The 19,815-nt window shown below is 41.3% G+C and overlaps 1 protein-coding gene across 1 annotated transcript in view; it reads right to left on the bottom strand.

Annotated features, from left to right (window-relative positions):
* LOC114644700 (NACHT, LRR and PYD domains-containing protein 12-like) overlaps window positions 1–17,032 on the bottom strand; it is a 129,896-nt gene extending 112,864 nt beyond the window's left edge. Inside the window, exons 1-2 of the mRNA XM_051924012.1 lie at window positions 16,876–17,032; window positions 15,130–16,828 (exon numbers count right to left, since the gene is read on the bottom strand). Coding sequence (XP_051779972.1) covers window positions 15,130–16,828; window positions 16,876–17,032 — 1,856 coding nt within the window. The remainder of the gene's footprint in view (window positions 1–15,129; window positions 16,829–16,875) is intronic.
* Between the last annotated feature and the right edge of the window lie 2,783 nt (window positions 17,033–19,815).

Genomic DNA, 19,815 nt, shown 5'->3' with positions numbered 1-19,815 from the left:
TGGAACAGAGGCTGGCGAGTGAATGAGGAAGGCCCCGCCCCCATGCTCTGAGCCCACAGGCACTCTGTTGGATTTGCATAAATACATCGATACCGCAAGTGAACTATGGTACTTAGTGTGACTATTTGAGACTTACTTTTCTGTTCAGGTACCCATTTCCTTTATGTAATCTGCGGATTCTCCGCTATTTTTTGTTCGTTTATTACGATTATAGTTATTTATTGATTCCCTTCTTTAGCTGACTGCCTGTTCATATAAGGTGCTCCGTTTTTTTTTTGTTTTTTTTTGAACAGGTTTGATTCATCCAAGTGATCACTCGGGCTCTGTTCATTCACTTCTGCTTTTAAATTTTTATTAAGAAGAAAACCTTTTAAAATTGAGAGAAAATATACCAATAACAGTTTGTTAAGGATCTGTTTTTTTTGTGAAGCTGCCTTCACTCGAGTGATCACTTTGAGCTTTAAGCCTGAGAAATCACCCCGTAATTGCACACGTTTAATTGTACATCTGTTAATATGTATGCTTACAAAGTATTAAAAGACACTCAACAATTACACAGTATTAAAAGACACTCAACAATTAACGTCATTTACCTTCGTTCCCACGTTTGACTCGTGCTGTAAATCTCTTCCTTGTTTTCACTTCACGTGATTACATAGGAGGCGTAATACGTGATGACGCGATACATGACTCCGCCTCCTCCATTAGAGTATATGGACAAAAAACAGGTTCCAGTTATGACCATTACGCGTAGAATTTCGAAATGAAACCTGCCTAACTTTTGTAAGTAAGCTGTAAGGAATGAGCCTGCCAAATTTCAGCCTTCTACCTACACGGGAAGTTGGACAATTAGTGATGAGTGAGTCAGTCAGTCCGTGAGTCAGTCAGTCAGTGAGGGCTTTGCCTTTTATTAATTAGTATAGATTATTATATCTGTCTTTACACGTTTTGCACACATATTTAATAAATGTAATAAACTGCACCAAGAATGTTTAAAAAGTCATTCAAAAAATGTGTACGTGAATGTAAATATATCTGCACAAGCCAACATTCGTGAGTAACATTTTTAGAAAGTTCAAAATGAAACGCAAATCCCAAAGCGTCTGTGTGCCAACTCGAACAAGCTTTTGCAGAATACATTAACTGACAAGAGGTTGGCCCACCCTTTCCGAGTTTAGGTAGCCAACATGAGCCGTGATTCGCCAATTCTTGGTAGCCGACCGAGCCGTCATTGGCCAATTCTTGGTAGCCGAATAGGGTTGTGATTGGTCAATTCTTGGTAGCCGATACAGGCTGCGATTGGCCCAAGCTTTCAACTCTTTGTAGAATCTTGGTAGCAGATCTGATTGGTTTTCGCTACCAAGAATTACCTCGACTCATGGCTGCTCGGGGGCGCCATGCCACGGAAGCTGTTGTCTTTTCCTTGAACCTTTTGTGAAAGTGTTTATTTGATCTTTGGACTTCAGGCTTCATACATCATATAGTTTATGCCTACATTTTGTCATTTACTACTAAAATATGAAAAAGTTTCTGTTTTAAAAATGTGTTTACACAGATTACTGTAGAAACGGAACACACATGAAATGCATGTGTTCCAAATAACGATCTATTATTTCCAATCTAAAACTCCAGCACTTCACTCCCAGATAATCAATCAAGGCATGAGCTGGGAGAACTTTGTGCACATTCTGCGGCGGTGGGGAGATGGAATAGCTGGCTGCATGCTGCTTGTCTTAATCGGCACATTTACAGGACAAAAGATGCTGGCGGAGGGGTGCGAACGGATTTAAGGTGGGCCGGATCTACGTGTTTTTTCGTAGGCTCTGGTAATTCTAGTGTTTATGTCCTCCTAAACAAATGAGTTAAAAACAAATGAATGGAGTCAGCTGATCTCAGTAATTTTGGGAGGTCATTCCACAATCAGAGCACTATACAGCTGAAGGCCCTGCTGTCAGCCACAGAGTGCAGGTTAGTGAGGGGCACAGAATGAGAGGACCTTAGTGGGCAGGTCAATAACAGAGTTTGATTTTCAATCCTGTAAGTCACAGTGAGCAGGGTGACGTATGATGCTGTGGCTCTGCAAGTGGATATTATTGCTTGAGTTTGGGTTTACAACTCTCCAGGGGTCTGATAGGTTGTTCTCAGTTAAAAACTGTGAATTATCTTTGCAGTGTTAGATGTCACCTAACCTGACATACCTAGAGACAGAGCATGTCCAAAACAAAACAAGCCCCCCAGCAGTGGCGTATGAGGATTGAAATTGAGATATCTATTGCCAATACAGTCCAAATACTATAAGCATAAAATATAATCTTAAACAGACTTGAAAACGTAAGATAGAAAACCCAGGAAATGGTGTTAAAAAGTGGCCCTGGATAAGCATAGTAAACCTTAATACAATAATAACAATAACAATAAACCAAGGGTATGATGTTAAACAGTAATAAACAAATTAAAAGTTACTAATTTAATTTCTTCCACACATACATACATATACATGTATAATTGTAATATAAACAGAAAGTGGCTGAGAAGGGAAAAGGATGAATAATTACGGTACCAGTATCATTGTAAGCAGATCAGACAGCAGGTAAGGTCTTCTTTGTTATGTCTTGACATAATGCAACTCATGACTGTATTTCAGAAAAGTGTCTGGCTCAGTTTTCTAAGTTCTTTTTCTGCTTCCTCCATAGTGGTAAAGATATAATGGTTGTCTTGAATGTCCACTTTCAGTTTGGAAGGATACAAGAGGCTGTATCTGATCTCGGCTTTCCGTAAGCGCTGTTTAATGTTGTGATAGATAGATAGATAGATAGATAGATAGATAGATAGATAGATAGATAGATAGATAGATAGATAGATAGATAGATAGATAGATAGATAGATAGATAGATAGATAGATAGATAGATAGATAGATAGATACTTTATTAATCAAAAAGGGGAAATTCATATACTCCAGTAGCAGCATACTGATACAAAAAACAATATTAAATTAAAGAGTGATAACAATGCAGGTAAAAACAGACCATAAGTTTGTATAATGTTAAATGTTAGCGTTTACCCCAACCCGGGTGGAATTGAAGAGTCACATAGTTTGGGGGAGGAACGATCTCCTCAGTCTGTCAGTGGAGCAGGACGGTGACAGCAGTCTGTCGCTGAAGCTGCTCTTCTGTCTGGAGATGATCCTGTTTAGTGGATGCAGTGGATTCTCCATAACTGATAGGAGCCTGCTAAGCGCCCTTCGCTCTTCCACAGATTTCAAGCTGTCCAGCTCCATGCCAACAATAGAGCCTGCCTTCCTCACCAGTTTGTCCAGGCGTGAGGCGTCCTTCTACTGCCTCCCCAGCACACCACCGTGTAGAAGAGGGCGCTCGCCACAACCGTCCAATAGAACATCTGCAGCATCTTATTGCAGATTTTGAAGGATGCCAGCCTTCTAAGGAAGTATAGTTGGCTCTGTCCTTTCTTACACAGAGCATCAGTATTGGCAGTCCAGTCTAATTTATTATCCAGCGGCACTCCCAGGTATTTATAGGTCTGCACCATCTGCACACAGTCACCTCTGATGATCACGGGGTCCATGAGGGATCTGGGCCTCCTAAAATCCACCACCATCTCCTTGGTTTTGCTGGTGTTCAGTTGTAGATGGTTTGAGTCGCACCATTTAAGAAAGTCCTTGATTAGGTTCCTATACTCCTCCTCCTGCCCACTCCTGATGCAGCCCACAATAGCAGTGTCATCAGCGAACCTTTGCACGTGGCAGGACTCCGAGTTGTATTGGAAGTCCGATGTATATAGGCTGAACAGGACCGGAGAAAGTACAGTCCCCAATGGTGCTCCTGTGTTGCTGACCACAATGTCAGACCTGCAGTTCCCGAGACGCACATACTGAGGTCTGTCTATAAGATAGTCCACGATCCATGCCACCAGGTATGAATCTACTCCCATCTCTGTCAGCTTGTCCCTAAGGAGCAGAGGTTGGATGGTGTTGAAGGCGCTAGAGAAGTCTAGAAACATAATTCTTACAGCACCACTGCCTCTGTCCAAGTGAGAGAGGGATCGGTGTAGCATATAGATGATGGCATCCTCTGCTCCCACCTTCTCCTGATATGCAAACTGCAGAGGGTCGAGGGTGTGTTGAACCTGTGGCCTCAGGTGGTGAAGCAGCAGCCTCTCCATGGTCTTCATCACATGTGATGTCAGAGCAACAGGCCGGAAGTCATTCAGCTCACTAGGACGTGATACCTTTGGGACTGGGGTGATGCAAGATGTTTTCCAAAGCCTTGGGACTCTCCCCTGTTCCAGGCTCAGGTTGAAGATGCGCTGTAGAGGACCCCCCAGCTCCGATGCACAGACCTTCAGCAGTCATGGCGATACTCCATCTGGACCCGCTGCTTTGCTGGTACGAAGTCTCCTCAGCTCTCTGCTCACCTAAGCTGTTGTAATTATGGGTGGGGATGTCTCTCCTATGCTGGTATCAGCAGAAGGATGTGTGGAGGGTGCAGTACTCCGAGGTGAGAGTGAGAGTGGGTTAGGATGGTCAAACCTGTTAAAGAAGTTGTTCATTTGGTTTGGTGGCACCCCGCTTCGAGCTGCAGCCAGTGATGATCTTCATCTTAACCCACACTTCCTTCATGCTGTTATTCTGCAACTTCTGCTCCAGCTTTCTCCTGTACTGCTCCTTCGCCGCCCTGAGCTGGACTCGGAGTTCCTTCTGCACGCGCTTGAGCTCATGCTGATCACCGCCTTTAAAAACCCTTTTCTTCTGGTTATAAAGGCCCTTGATGTCACTTGTAATCCATGGCTTGTTGTTAGCATAGCAGCGTACAGTTCTTACTGGAACTACAATGTCCATACAGAAGTTGATGTAGTCAGTAGTGCAGTCAACAACCTCCTCAATGTTCTCACTATGTGATCCCTGCAGGATATCCCAGTCTGTAGTTCCAGTCTCTCAGAGCCTGCTCTGCCTCAGGGGTCCACTTCCTGAATGAGCGTGTGGTTGTAGGTAGGACTCTCACTCTTGGTGTGTAGTGAGGCTGAAGCAGCACCAGGTTATGATCTGCTTTCCCAAGCGCAGGCAGCGGGGTGGCGCTGTATGCGTCTTTAACGTTTGCATACAGTAAATCAATACTCTTATTTCCCCGGGTGTTACAGTCCACATACTGGGAGAAGGCAGGTAATGTTTTGTTCAGCGTCACATGGTTAAAATCTACAGCGTTTAGCACAAGCGCCTCAGGGTGCTGCGTTTGTAACTTAGCAACAGCAGAATGGATGATGTCACTCGCTGACTCCTCGTCTGCCCGAGGAGGAATGTAAACGATAACAACAATGACGTGTCCAAACTCTCTGGGCAAGTAATAGGGATGCAAACTTACAGCCAACAGTTCGATGTCCCTGCAGCAAGTGGAGACTTTGTCGTTTACATGTCCAGAGTTACACCACCGTGTATTAACATAGAGAGCGAGTCCTCCTCATTTGTGCTTCCCACAGGTACTTGCGTCTCTGTCCGCTCTAACTGTGCTAAACCCGGGTAGCTCCACGTTAGCATCTGGGATGGTGGTAGTTAGCCACGTTTCGCAAAAGCACAACAAACTGCATTCTCTGTAGGTTCTGACATTTTTCACCAGCGCAGCCAGTTCGTCGATCTTAGAGATTGAGTTCACATTTCCCAGAATCACAGAAGGCACCGAAGGCTTAAAACGCTACTTTCTCACAAGCCGCTTCATTTTTAGCTTAGTGCCGGCTCTGCTGCCATGTTACTGCTTTCTTACCTCGTTGGGTAAATAGGGAACCACACCGACACTGGCATTTGTTCTCAGCGCTCGAAGTTGAGTACTTGAATAGACGAGTCTTGGCGTGTAAAAATCCATGCGCACGTTGTAAAAGTAAGTATTTCCAGGGAAGGAATCCACATAAAATAAAGTGATAGGAGTGATCAATAAAAAACAGAAAAATAAAAGTAGAAAAATAAAGTCGTACACGGAGCTGCTGAAAAGGCTGCCATTCAAAGGCATGCTTAGCAACTGTTGAGTATGAGAAATCAGGGAAGATACAAATGTGGTTATTTACAAATATAATCTCTTGTTTCTGTCTGAGAAGTGACATTAAATTAAATTTAGATTGTAATTTCTCGAAGTGCACGACAAGAGTCCTAGGTTTAGAGGCATTTAAAGTCCTCTCCAGTTATTTTTGAGAATAGTACAGCTACAAATTTCAATGGGTTTAGACTTTCATAATTCATAGGTAGACCTTCGATTCTAATATTATTCCTTCTGCATCCATCTTCCAGAGCAGTAAGTCTGTCTCTGAGTTTTTTGCATTCGGAATTTGCAGCTGTTGCTTTTCCATCAGCAGTGGATGCCAGATGTTCGGCTATTTCAATTTGAGTCAAGAATGTCTACTTAACGTCTTCCAGCTGATTGACAAGTGCTCTCAACTTATTCTCAAACTTAGATGTATTTTCCTGAATGTGTTCCTCAATTTTTTCCAGGATACCTTTAAAGGCCACCTCAAAATGATTATATACACGTTTCTCCAAGTCTTTATTATCCTGCCACAGCTCCCTCAGCTGTAGCCGCAGCTTCTCGTTTGTCTTGAGCATACCATTTCTTTCTTTCTTTATATCTTAATATCTTTCTTGAAGACATTGATTCTGAATTTTTGATGAGCTCATTTATGGCCGTGGCCATTGTACTGATCATTACCTTCAGTTCAGACAGACTGTTTTGGCTTTCATGCTCCGCAGATGAAGCGGCAAGCCCTATTACAGCCGATGTTCCCGGCTCGCAAGGAGTAGATTAAAGCGTAGACTGCAAGGCCATTTCCGGTTTCAAGTGATCTTCTGGAATCGGCGAGGTATCGTGACCTGCATCACTTGCACAATTTCTCTCATTTTCGCTCTCAACTGGATACAATGTAGTGTAGTGGGGTCCTGGGAAGTCTGTGCTTTTGCCTGTCTGTTCCAGGTCAATCTCTGAATGGCCATACCTTGAAGTTGGACTTGGACTTGATACCTGTCTAGTCTTGGATGTAGCTTTAGATTTTGTTTCTTTCTGAGCCCCTTTCTTGATGCTCATGTTTATATATGCTTACATATACTGTAATAGAACCTCCTCGGTTGGGTAAATGCAGGATACCTTGGGATAATAAGAAATAAGAGAAAAAATAACTGTTGCTAACAGAGCTCCACTTCAGGCGTCCATCTCTCGTACCGGACGAGACCGAGTACCATTTCTAACAGCCGTAACACTCTACCAAATCATCTCTGCTTTTCCAAGACCTTAAATATGGCCTGATTAAATGTTAGAACATTAACCAACAAGATGTTTTATATCAGCGATCTTTGTAGTTATAGGAAAATCGACTTTTTTACATTAAGTGAAACATAGTTTAGCTCTGATGGTGCGATTGTTTTAATAGAATCTGCACCTCCAAATTACAGCTTTACGCATGTGGTTTGCCAAGGCAAGAAAGGCTGCAGTTTAGCAAATATTTCTTCAATACAGTTAAAGTTTAGAGATGCCAGCTTTGGTATATTTGTGTCTTTTGAGTATTTTGCCGTTGTTATTCAAGGAGTTTCTCAGTCTCTAGTGTTGTCCATGTATAGACCTCCTAAGTATGACATGTCTTCCTCTGAGAAATTCACTGAGGGTTCTCATGGAGCGCAAAAGCGAATATCGGCAGAGTTTCTTTGCAGCCTTTGTCGATTGTTGGTGAAGAAAGGTTCACTGATCTTGGCTTTGCTGACGATGCTGTGATCTTTGCGGAGTCAATGGAGGCTCTGATCGGGGCGCTCGAGAGACTGAGTGGGTCCAGTGGCTGTGGGGCATCTGTTGGTGAAGAGAGATTCACGGATCTCGACTTTGCTGATGATGCTGTGATCTTTGTGGAGTCAATGGAGGCTCTGATCGGGGCACTCAAGAGACTGAATGAGAAGTCTGAGTGTCTGGGCTTGCGATGGTCCTGATAAAAACCAAAGAGCCAGGCCTTTAATGACCTCTTGGGCATGGCCATCAGCAGTGTGTCTGTTTGCGGAGAGAGTGTCGACCTCATCGAGAGGGTTACTTACCTTGGCAGTGACATTCATGTCTCTGGTGGCTCTTCCTATGAAGTCAGTAGACGGATTGGAAGAGCATAGGGGGGTCATGAGGTCACTTGAAAGGGGTGTGTGGCGCTCCCGATATCTATGCAAAAGGATGAAGGTCCAAGTCTTTAGAGTCCTGGTGCTTCCTGTCTTGCAATATGGTTGCGAGACATGGACGCTACCCAGTGACCTGAGACGAAGACTGGACTCCTTTGGTACTGTGTCTCTCCGGAAAATCCTTGGGTACTGTTGGTTTGACTTTGTGTTGCTCATGGAGTCCTGAATGAGGCACATGACCTGCATGGTGAGGGAGCATCAGTTACGGCACTGCGGCAATGTAACGTGATTCCCCGAGGGTGATCCAGCTTGTAAGATCCTCATCGTTGGGGACCCATGTGGCTGGACCAGGCCAAGGGGTCGCCCACATAACACCTAGCTGCGGCAGATGGAGGGTCATTTCCGGAGGGTGGGACTGGACCACGTTTCTGCCTGGGGTGTTGCTAACTGGGATCCTGAGTTGTTTCGTTGTGTAGTGGGAGCGGCAACGCACTGTACCAGTGTAGGCTCCCAACTTGACATGACTTGACATTAGGCTTAAAAGTCAAGGAGGAGATAAAGAATTTAAAGGTAATTATTGACTGTGACCTAAATTTAAATTCACATATTAATCAGATCACTAGGACAACATTTTTTCACTTAAGAAATATAGAAAAAGTTAGACCTCTTATAACACTGCAAGATGCTGAAAAATGAGTTCACGCTTTTGTTTTCAGTCAACTAGATTACTGTAATGCACTCCTCTCAGGACTACCTAAGAAAGACATCAATCGATTACAGTTAGTGCAGAATGGAGAATGCAGAATCTTAACTAGGAAAATAAATCCAAGCACATCACACCAGTTTTGATGTCACTACGCTGGTTACCTGTTCCATTTGTAATTGACTTTAAAATACTGCTTAGGCTTTACAATGTTTTAAATAATCTGCTCCATCCAATATCTCTGAATGCCTGTCATCTTACACTCCAAATCGTAACCTTAGATCTTCAAATGAGTGTCTGCTTAGAATTCCAAGAGCTAAACTTAAAAGAAGTGGTGAGGTGTCCTTCTGCTGTTATGTACCTAAAATTTGGAATAGCTGACCAATAGAAATTAGCCAGGCTAATACAGTGGAGCGTTTTATAAAACTACTAAAAACTCATTATTTTAACATGGCTTTCTCATAGCTACATTTTACTCTACTCCTGATAAACTATATATGCAATGAAATATCATTTTTATCATGGCTACACAATCTGCACTAACCCCTACTATTCTCTGCTGTTCTTTTTCTGGTTTTCTGAGGTGGCGATCTGCACAAGCACTACCTGATCAAAGCACCATGCAGTCCTTACATTGATGGATTGAAGGCCAGATGTCCGCATGACCATCATCATCTAATTCTTTCACGTGAAGCCCGAAAACCATGAGGACTGATTGAGATCATTTATTTTAGGTAGAATGCCTAGAGGAGGCTGGGTGGTCTCGTGGCCGTGGAACCCCTGCAGATTTTGTTTTTTTCTCCAGCCTTCTGGAGTTTTTTTTTGTTTTGTTTAATCTGTCCTCCTGGCCATCAGACCTTACTTTATTCTTTGTTACTTAGTATTGCCTAATCTTATTTTTATCTTGTAAAGCCCTTTGAGCTATACAATTTGTATGAAAATGTGCTATACTGTATTAATAAATGTCATCATTGTTGTTGTTATTTGTCAATATTTCTCTCCAACTGTCTTTTATCCTTCCTAATATCCTTTTAACCATAACTGTCATGCTTTCATATGCCCTATGGGTAGTACTGGAGTTACTAGTCTTATATGTTTTATGATGTTTTTTTCATATAGATAGATAGGAGGTTTAAGAGCCATTTGGTAGTTAAGTTATATAAACGTTTGCCTATATATTAGTGCGTAGTATATGGGAGGTTCTTATAACCCCCACAAGCTGAATTGAATTAGTATATTCTAACTATTTCTTGTTCCTCAGTTATTGACCTGCCTTGCTGTAGGTAAGGCATGGAGGGCACATGGTTTCAAACCGTGCCTTAACATGCTCAGTTGTATGTGCAGTGCCATACGTTTGAAACATACTAAATTTGAAATAAAACATTGAGAAATAACTGATCCTTCAGTATAAAAACAATTGAAGTTTAACAAGCAGAAACATTTTTCCTTTTTTTGCCTTTTATTCTATGCGTTTAACAACTCTTCTCTATTCTTGTATGGACTGTTTGCTTTGAATTTTCACTGCAACTTTTTAAAACAAATCTTTCTGGACTGACACTGTTTGTTTTCAAATAATATTGCATTAGTGTGATGATGTTTTCTGATTGGTACTATTCAGGTCATACAATGATTTCTTCAAAATGTCACATATATTTGTCTCTTTCTTTTTTGCCCAGTGCTGCGTTGACATTACGCACCAAAAGGCGTCAGCTTATTCAGTGCGCGCAGGAACACGCGGGTGGCCGGTTGCTGTGTGCTATAACAAGTTTGACCTGGTGGCGATGAACGCACATGTACTGTACAAGGCATGCACGGGGGCCACTGGGAAAAGAAGAGCGTTCATGGCTCACCTTGCAGAGGAACTTTGTCATCGCTTCTTACTAGAAAAGGTAATGGAAAAAGAAAAGGAGGATGCAACATCGACAAGCTTATGTTCCAAGACCACCGCGTCCCCCAGTAAAGCAAACTCAGTCAGTGTCAGGTGCCCCTTCAATGTAATAGGAACCACAGCACATTGCAACAGGTACACATGTAATAAATGTAGGAAGGACAGTCCTTGGGTGTGTGTGAACTGTTAACATTTGAATTTGATGATTGCATATAGCGCTGAACTGACCTCTCTGTTGTATTCTTTCCTCTGGATATCCTGGAGTACAAAAGAAACAGCAGCATACAGCAACATGTGGGGATTGGCAAGATCGGGGAAAAAAAAGAAACACGGTCACTGATTACAAGCGCAAGATGTTATGCGAATGAATATGAATAATATGAATAATGTTTCATTCGTGTCACAATGCTTTCCAAAATGTACTATACAGGTCATAAAATGAGTTATTCCAAATATCATATATACATATGTCTCTGTTTTTTGTCAGTGCGACTTTGACATCATGGACCATAAGGTGCACACTAATTCTGCGTGAGTAGGAACACTCGATAAAACTGAATAAAAAAAAATCAAGTGACGGCTGAGATACGAAGAAGGCAGATTCACCAGTGTTTTTGTGTCAGCTTTTATCCCTCCAGATCAGAGAATTTTCAGTTCCATTGTCTCAAAACACCACTCACATCGACAGTTATTCCCAGTTTCAGATAAAAACTAACTACGTCATATCTGGAGTGGATGGGTGTTGTATTGTGATTGTGACTGAGAGAATAAAAGTGAAAAAAAAGGCACAAATCAAATATATGTTTTTATTATATAATATGGGTTGGAAAATGGATGGATGGATTATATAATATTAACAATAAGAGCAGCTCACTACTCAAAACGGTAAATTTGGGGGGAAGCTGGTTTCGAACTCACGACCTCTGGATTATAAGTCAGCAGTTCATACCGCTGCAACACGGAAGCTGTTGTATTACACTTGTATCTTTTGTGAAAGTGTTTATTTGATATTTGGCCATTAGCCTTCACACATTATACAGTTCATGTCTACATTTTGTCGTTTATTACTAAAACATGAAAACATTTCTGTTTTAATGATGTGTTTACATAGATTGCTGTAGACATGAAACACACATGAAATTATTTACTCTATACAGTTCTAGGTAGCTCACTCCCAGATAATCAAGGCTTGAACTGGAAGAACTTCTTGCCCATTCTGAGGCGGCGGGGGGATGGGATAGCAGGCTGTTTGCTGCTTGGGCTTATCGACACATTTACAAGACAAAAGATGCTGACGGAGAGGTGTGAAGGGATTTAAGGTGGGCCGGGTTTTACAGGAAATTGTACAACTTTTAAACTAAAATGGATTATGAGTAGTATTAATGGGAATTTTGAGTATACAGTAGATGTCCACCTGCCTTGAACCCAATGCTTGCCGGTATACGCTTCAGCTTCCCAGCAACTCTGCTCAGTATAAAGCAGATTTAGAAAATGGATGGAGTGAGGATAATAATTCTTACTACATGTTAATTATTTTTGCTTATTTACATTGTTTACTTAAGCATTACATTTCATGTTTTTCATTAATTGCATGCTGAAGCTTCAGTATTTTTTTTTGGTCATTGCCATAGCCCAACAATAAAGTAACACTGAATCACGTTTTAGTTCAACTTATAGAAAAAAGCAATGATGTTTACAGTGAGTTAAATGAGTAAAGAGTAGAGAAAAGCCAAGCAAAATGACACCTTTTATTGCCAATAAAAGGTGTCATTTTGCTTGGCTTTTCTCTACATTCATAATGGCTAACACGGTACAACACCCTAGTACTATGAGTAAAGAGTGTAATATATACTAAAATGTGTGCATGCCTTACAGAAATACACCCCCCACACACACACACAAATCTTTGAGTCAGGAGGTCAGGAATCAGACTAACAGTTTTGAGAAGTACAAGACAATGGAATATACTGTAAATCTTTGTTTAATAGAACATTTCTGTAAAATACCAATGAACATATTTTTTTGTTTTATGAGGAGATGTGTCATGAGATTTTGAGTAGTGTGAGTGATGTTCACACCTAAATGCTGCTTGTCAGGAAATATACAGCATGAAACACAAACATTCGCAACATTTAGCTGTCATAAGTTCGTTATGCTCAAGTCAATGAATGTTTGTATGTAGTGCATGAGACAAAAATCAAGATACATTTTATGTACTGTTGCAATCTGAGAAAGAGATTACTGGCAAAGTGAATCAAGTTCTTTAACTATTATCACAACAGAGTGTATTAATTTCAGTGTGCAGTATACGCATTTAAGGATATTGTGTATGAGACAAAAAAAGGAGTATGTACTATGAAGAATGAATTCAGTCACATAGAGCACCTTATAGAATAAAAATAATATTGTGAACTATATGTACAGTCAGTGTAGGCACTGGCATTTTTGGTACCCTAGTTGAAGAAGTAAATATTGTGCCCTTATGTTGGAATTTTGACGGTGATGTTTCCACGAGTGCAAGTCTTTTCCATGCATTGGGTTAAGGGTATAATAAATCAAGTGGGGTAGAGCTGGGTATCCCTTGTTGTTAAACATGTGTATTGGACTCACCTATGATGAGTAATGGGGTTGCCAGCTCTGTGTACGGTGCCACCCACCCTCTTCTGAGGTGCACTAGCGTCGTCAGTCACAGCTTATTGTCTTGGGAATGAGGAACTCTAACTCCTCCTGTATTCATAGCACATCTCAAGTGTTAAGTTAACCACATGTTACTTCAGCTTTAATGAACCTTCCTCCTTCCACTTCGCAGCTCACATTGTATGTGATGTTGTCCTTTGCCCTTGAAACATCTTCTCTTATTCACTCTTCCATCATCATTATTAGTAAGTGGCAGTTTTGTGCTGTCAGCATCTGACTGGCAGCCACACTTGTCTGTGCTGAGTGGAAAAAAGATGGGGTGCCTTAAAATCTCCTACTCACTATGGCATAATTATTGATGAATACTGACATCTTGAAAAAAAAAACATGGGTCAGCTTCCTTTTTGTTTTTCTATAACATCACCAAATTACAATTTTTGAGATTTAGTTTTCCTATGGCGGCAGTTTACCCCTAAATACTGATATAATGAAATGTCCTGTTTTAGCAGGTACCTACTGCCTTAGATGAACCATCTTACTGAACTTCAGGTTTTAAATTAAACAGGAAAGAGGGTTTTCTTGATATATATATATATAGATACTCCTGGCATTAAATCGAGCAATTTTAATTTGTTATTTACACTACTATGGCACTTTAACTTTGGGCAAGAAGTTAAGTTACGATGTCAATTTGATACTACACTACTGCTTGTCCCTTCATGTGAAATTATAAACCCAAACTGTCCTTCACTCCCTGCTCCCCAATCCTCCACTAACCTACTCATATGCCTCCCCAACACACTGGCATCTCTTGTGTTCAAATATTACCTACCAAAGCAGCTCAGGTCCTATTTGTTTCAAAATGAGTCCCAATGCCCTATAACATTATGCCCTTCTATCCTACACCAAGATTTGAGCTGTGAGTTAAGCTTTCTAATCTCTTCAAATATACCTGGACTGGCATGTAGCACCTGCAGAACACTGAAGATGACTACCTTGTCAGTTTTCCACCATAGTCTTGTATCTAACACTTTAAATCTGGAGAGCAGAAATGATTGCCTGCCCTTATTTGTGACATTTGGCCCAACATAAACAATGGCAACTGGATTCACCCCAGCTTTGGCAAAGGCTTATAAACTCTTCAAGGGAGGTCTCAACATGTGCACCCAGAAGGCAGTACACTGTATGATACTCTCTGTCTCTGGGATACATCTACATTTCAGTCCCCCTAATGAATGTCCTCAACTAGCTCATTGTCCTTACCTATTACCTCAGAGTTATCAGAAACACCATCCAGCTGCACCAGGTCCTGATGCCCCCAAACAGCAAGCACCTCTTGCCTTACATTCATGTCTGCCTGTGACCCACCTATTTTTATCTCTCTGATCTCCTCTTGTGCCTCTTTGGAGGTGTATGATTTCTCCCTAAAGAACATCTGGACAAGATCCACCAATTCTTTATTACAACACATACCAGACACCACCTCCTCTTCCAGTTAAGCCACATTATGTAAGAATAATTACTGCATGGAATCATCTGGTGGGTTTTAACTGACTGTATTTGTAACAGCATGCTGTGCACTGGCCTGTAATTATAAATATAATTTAAACATCTAACGTGACATTCTTTCAAGAATAAGTTAATTGAATTCACATTTTCCCTGACTTAGACATTTCTCCAGTTTTTGATGATACTCGTGGCTGCTATCTCCATCTATAAATACTTCACACTACACATGAATGTCAGTCGGTCAAACTTACCCCCATGTTCTATAACTTTCTGTACACTCCAGCAGCAGTTTGTAGCCAAGGATGAAGAGAAGGAGGTCCTGCATTTTCAAATCTGAATACGTCTCCTTGATTGCTTCATTCACTACGTAGGTCACTGCACGGCTCTGGTACGGGTCAATGTGCTCGTCCTCCAGGCAGAACTCAAAATCGATGGCCTCCAAAACCTGAGCACACGCCTTAGTTGACTGGGCCTCATATAAACACTGAAAGGCAAACAAAATCCGTTCCTCTCCTCCAATGTCCTCTTCAGCTGACTGAATGAGCTTGATTATGTTGCGGATTAGAGACTCTGAGATGGCTTCAGGTGAGTTTTCCTGAAATAAATTTGCCATTAATTTGAAATTCTTTTTGGCAAAAAGTCCACTCAGGAAATAAATCACATACTTCAGGTGACTTTCACCCACAGTCAGGCTGCGCTGAAATATGTTGCTGATGTCGTTTTTATTTTCCAAAATCCAAACAGCAGCAAAAAACTCCTGCATTGTGTTATGGAGAAAGGCAAAGCAGGTTTTTTTGGAGGTAAGCGTCTCGTCAATGCTGGTGGAACCTAAGAAACAACATTTGATGGATTGACAAGGAATTTCTTCCAGATGATGATCAATTAGATTCACACTTTTGCTCAAAATGGCATTGAAAGCTTTTTTGGCTAGTATCATTATCTCCTCTTTATTTTCTGCAATGTACTTATTAACCTTTCCCTTCTTAGAATGTGTCACCTTCAACATGTGCCAACCAACACAATGGCGGAATATGTGCACATAGAGCTCAGTCACCGTACTTGGAGTGCTCACAGAGGAGATTTTCTGTTGTAACTTCATGCAGCCTTCATTCAACATGTAGCACACGACTATGAATGCATACTGCGGGACATGACAGAGACTGAAGACGTTGATGTTCTTCTCATACAAAATCACAACTTCCTCACGTATGGGTTGGCCTTCAAGTGTAGTCTTGAAATATTCAGAAATTGATTTTTCACCAAATCCACGTACTTCCACTCTACAGTCTGCCCAGTCTGGTAGCTCATGATCTTCTACAGAAGGTCGACAAGTAACGATGATCTTTGCTTTTTTCAAATCATATTTTTTTAATATTCTATCAATAGCTCTTTCAATCTTCTGATCCTGGGACGTCTGCTGTATTTCATCAATACTATCAAATATGATGAGCATATTGGCATTTCCATTCTCAATATCTCTTAAAAGATCACGTTCAATTGTTCTGTCTGGTTTACAGTAACAGAACAGTAAGGACCTCAGATCTGCAGAGTCTCTAACATGGCGCACTATTTCTGCATCCAAATAAAAGATATAGAGTGCATCATCATCATTGCTTTCAGCCCACAGATTCAGTAACTGGAGGACACAGAAGGTTTTCCCAATTCCAGGCTTCCCCACCAGTAGGATCTTCTTTTCTTTCATGGTCAGCAGGTCCTCAATGTTAATTAGCTTGTCTTCTTTAGGAATGTACCTTTTACATTTCTGTTTACGTGACTCTTTGTATTTGTTTTCAGGGTAAACTTCAGACACGTCACTCACCAGAACAAGTGGTGTGTATTTAAACTGAAGCCCCTTCACATATTTGGCCAGTAGTACTCTGCTGTTTTTCCATTTTGATTCCACAATTTCTCTTGCTTCTAACTTAAGTTGTGCTCTGTAAGGTCCTGAACCTAAAAATAAAAAACACCAAAATTAATTTAACTATTAGGGACGATACTTGACAAGCCTCGTTTCACAATGGCTTCATCTTTGAGACTATCCAGGCTACCTAAAGGGCAGTCGAGGACCTTGTTCTGAATCAAAAGCCACACAAACTCATGACCACGCACAGAGTTTATGAGGTCATTTAAAATGGACAGTTGACTGGAGTGCATTTGAACTATGGGAGAATCATGGAAAAATGAATCGTCACAAAGAACAAACTCCAGGCCGATCCAGAGACATTTATATACTTCAGTAAAGTTGCATCCAGTGTGGTGGTTTATAAAGAATAAGGGCTAATGAATGAAGCACCTATTGCAATAGCCAATGTCTGTCTGTCTGTCTGTCTGTCTGTCTGTCTGTCCGTCTGTCCACATAAAACAGCTCGGCCCCACATCGACCAATTTAGTTGAAAAGTGGCACACTTTGCTCTTCAAAGCAATTTATCCACACAGTTCAATTTATTGAATTACTAGCAAAATACCCGCACTTCGCAGCGGTGAAGTACTGCTTTAACATTTTTATTAAGAAGAAAAGTAAACCTTTTTAAACTGAGGGAAAATATACCAATAATTATTTAGTTCGCAAGAAAAGGATAGTATTATCATGATGTTCTCCGATCATAAGCCGGTATGAATAGAAGTTTGCTGCAAAGACGGTTTTCTTCAAAGGTAACTTACTGGCAGCATGAACTTGAGGTATAGACACAGAATAGCCGTCTTCACCATAGCAGAACATGAGGGGATATTGAAGTGCATCATAGGATCTGTGGGTTTCCTTAATGTGTTGCAGTTTATTGTCTCTGCTTTTCAAGACAATATCCCTATTCTCGAACGTTTGCTCAACGATAACAACACCAACTTGACGTACTGCAGGTTTATTAAACCTGCCTTTGTGTGCATTTAATGTTTTTTTGTTGGCGTGAATGACAACTTTGAAGTCTTTGTCTTCATCTGAAATATTGTTGATTGCGTAGTGGAAGTCTTGGATGTAAGTGTTACAATCATGCAGCACTTTATGTAATTGCTGCACCAGGGGCGTGTTAACTCCAGAAACATTAGCGCACCGCATTTGTGCTTCCTTTTCATCATCCCCGACGAAATACATTTGCAAAAATTTGTGTTCCTCAGTCGGCATAGGTAAAAGACTACCAATCAAGTGATACACTTGTCCCTGGACTTTAAATGAAGGCATAAAATTTCCCTCAACGATTTGGTTAGCACCAAATGATGTCATCTGAAATGCGCTGTTGTACTTTCGAATGTTGTTCAAGAAATGCTCACTTTGAGGATGTTCGCCATTTAACAGGCCTTCAAGAAGGCCAGGAAGCTTATGTAAAGGAGTGAGAGAGACTTTACCACTGTTACAGCACAAACCAGGAGACTCACATTTCCACCTATGAGCTTGACAATACTCACTGAACATCCATGGATCCAATGTGTACTGTTTTGTCAGATTCATAATGTATGCTTGGGTTGTACGCAAATCCACAATCGGCTTTTTTGAGCCAAACCTGTTGTTTTCGTATAAGACGCTTTCATTATTGGGATCGTACCTAGAAACAAAAGCTCTATTAACTTGTGGATTTGCCTTCAAATATTTAGCAGCAGCATGTCTATGAACTTGTGGATTTTTCTGTGAGTATTTGGTGGCAGCGTCACGAAGTTGTTTCCGTCTAGCTGCATCAGAAAATGTACCACGACGTCTGACACGCCTCCTTTTTACTGTTTTCTCACAGCTTGGATTGCTGCTGTCATAATCGGTTTGAGTTTCATGGTTTGTTTCAATTACGTTAGTATTTGCAGGACTTGTTGTGTTGAAGTGACATTCAGCATCTGTCAAGCGTTGTAAGCATACAACCGGTTTCATCAATAACTTCGCATCCAGCTTTTGAGAGTTGAAACATTCATAAACATCAAAGTGTCCACTACTCAAATCATCACCTGTGAATCTAAGATATTTAAGAGGCATTGGCGGTTGTCCAAAGGTGTAAAATATTTGGCCATTTTGGTACACTTGAAAGCGACAACCGAACAATTCAGCGGCAACCATCAACTCACATGCAGAACCATAGGTGAAGGGCTTAAGCATTTCACTCTTCTAGTGCTCCTGTGTAGTATAATTATCTCCTGTACCGTCATCAGTCCAAACCTTGAACCGGTCCCAGTCATTCAATACATAAGGCACAATGTTCTTCCGGATATCAAGAGTGAGCCTAATATGGCCGTGCAATATGTAACACAGAGAATGGAAAAGGCAGGTGCCATCTCCGGGCATGGAAACCACTCGGTAAGTGACAGTTCTCTGATCGATGGTGATCACCTCGATAGACATGTTAATGGGGGTACGGTTGGAACGATAAAGGAAATGGGTACCTGAACAATGTAAACTAAGTCTAAAATACCTACACAATAACTATAATCGTAATAAACAAACAATAAAACAGCAGAGAAGCCGTGGATTAAATAAAAAGGCTGCAGTTATCAGCAGGGAGACGTGAATACCGTGGCAAAGTCTTATATAGGCAGGCAGCCAACTAAGTGGGAGGTGTGGGGATGGGGGACCCAACGCCGCCTCACTCGGCGACCAAGCTGCAGGCTATGGACGTATATATGTACGTAAGTAGGATTCAGTTAGGGTTGGGAACCCACGTACCAAATTTCTTGAAGATGGGCCCATAAGTAACAAAGACCATTGGAAAGTTCAATATGGCGGCCGACATTGGCATCATACCACCGAAATAAGTATGTACATCGGTTTCGGTTAGTGCAGGGAAGCCACCTACCAAATTTCGTGAAGATGGGGCCATAAATAACAAAGTTTAACATGGCGGACGTTGTCGACTGTTATGACCGTTACACGTAGAATTTCGAAATGAAACCTGCTTAATTTTTGTAAGTAAGCTGTAAGGAATGAGCCTGCCAAATTTCAGCCTTCTACCTACACGGGAAGTTGG

The sequence above is a fragment of the Erpetoichthys calabaricus genome, chromosome 2 (genome assembly GCF_900747795.2).
Source record: "Erpetoichthys calabaricus chromosome 2, fErpCal1.3, whole genome shotgun sequence".
Taxonomy (NCBI): Eukaryota; Metazoa; Chordata; class Cladistia; order Polypteriformes; family Polypteridae; genus Erpetoichthys; species Erpetoichthys calabaricus.
The sequence above is the reverse complement of the archived record's forward strand: the minus strand, read 5'-3'. Positions and strand labels throughout refer to the sequence as shown.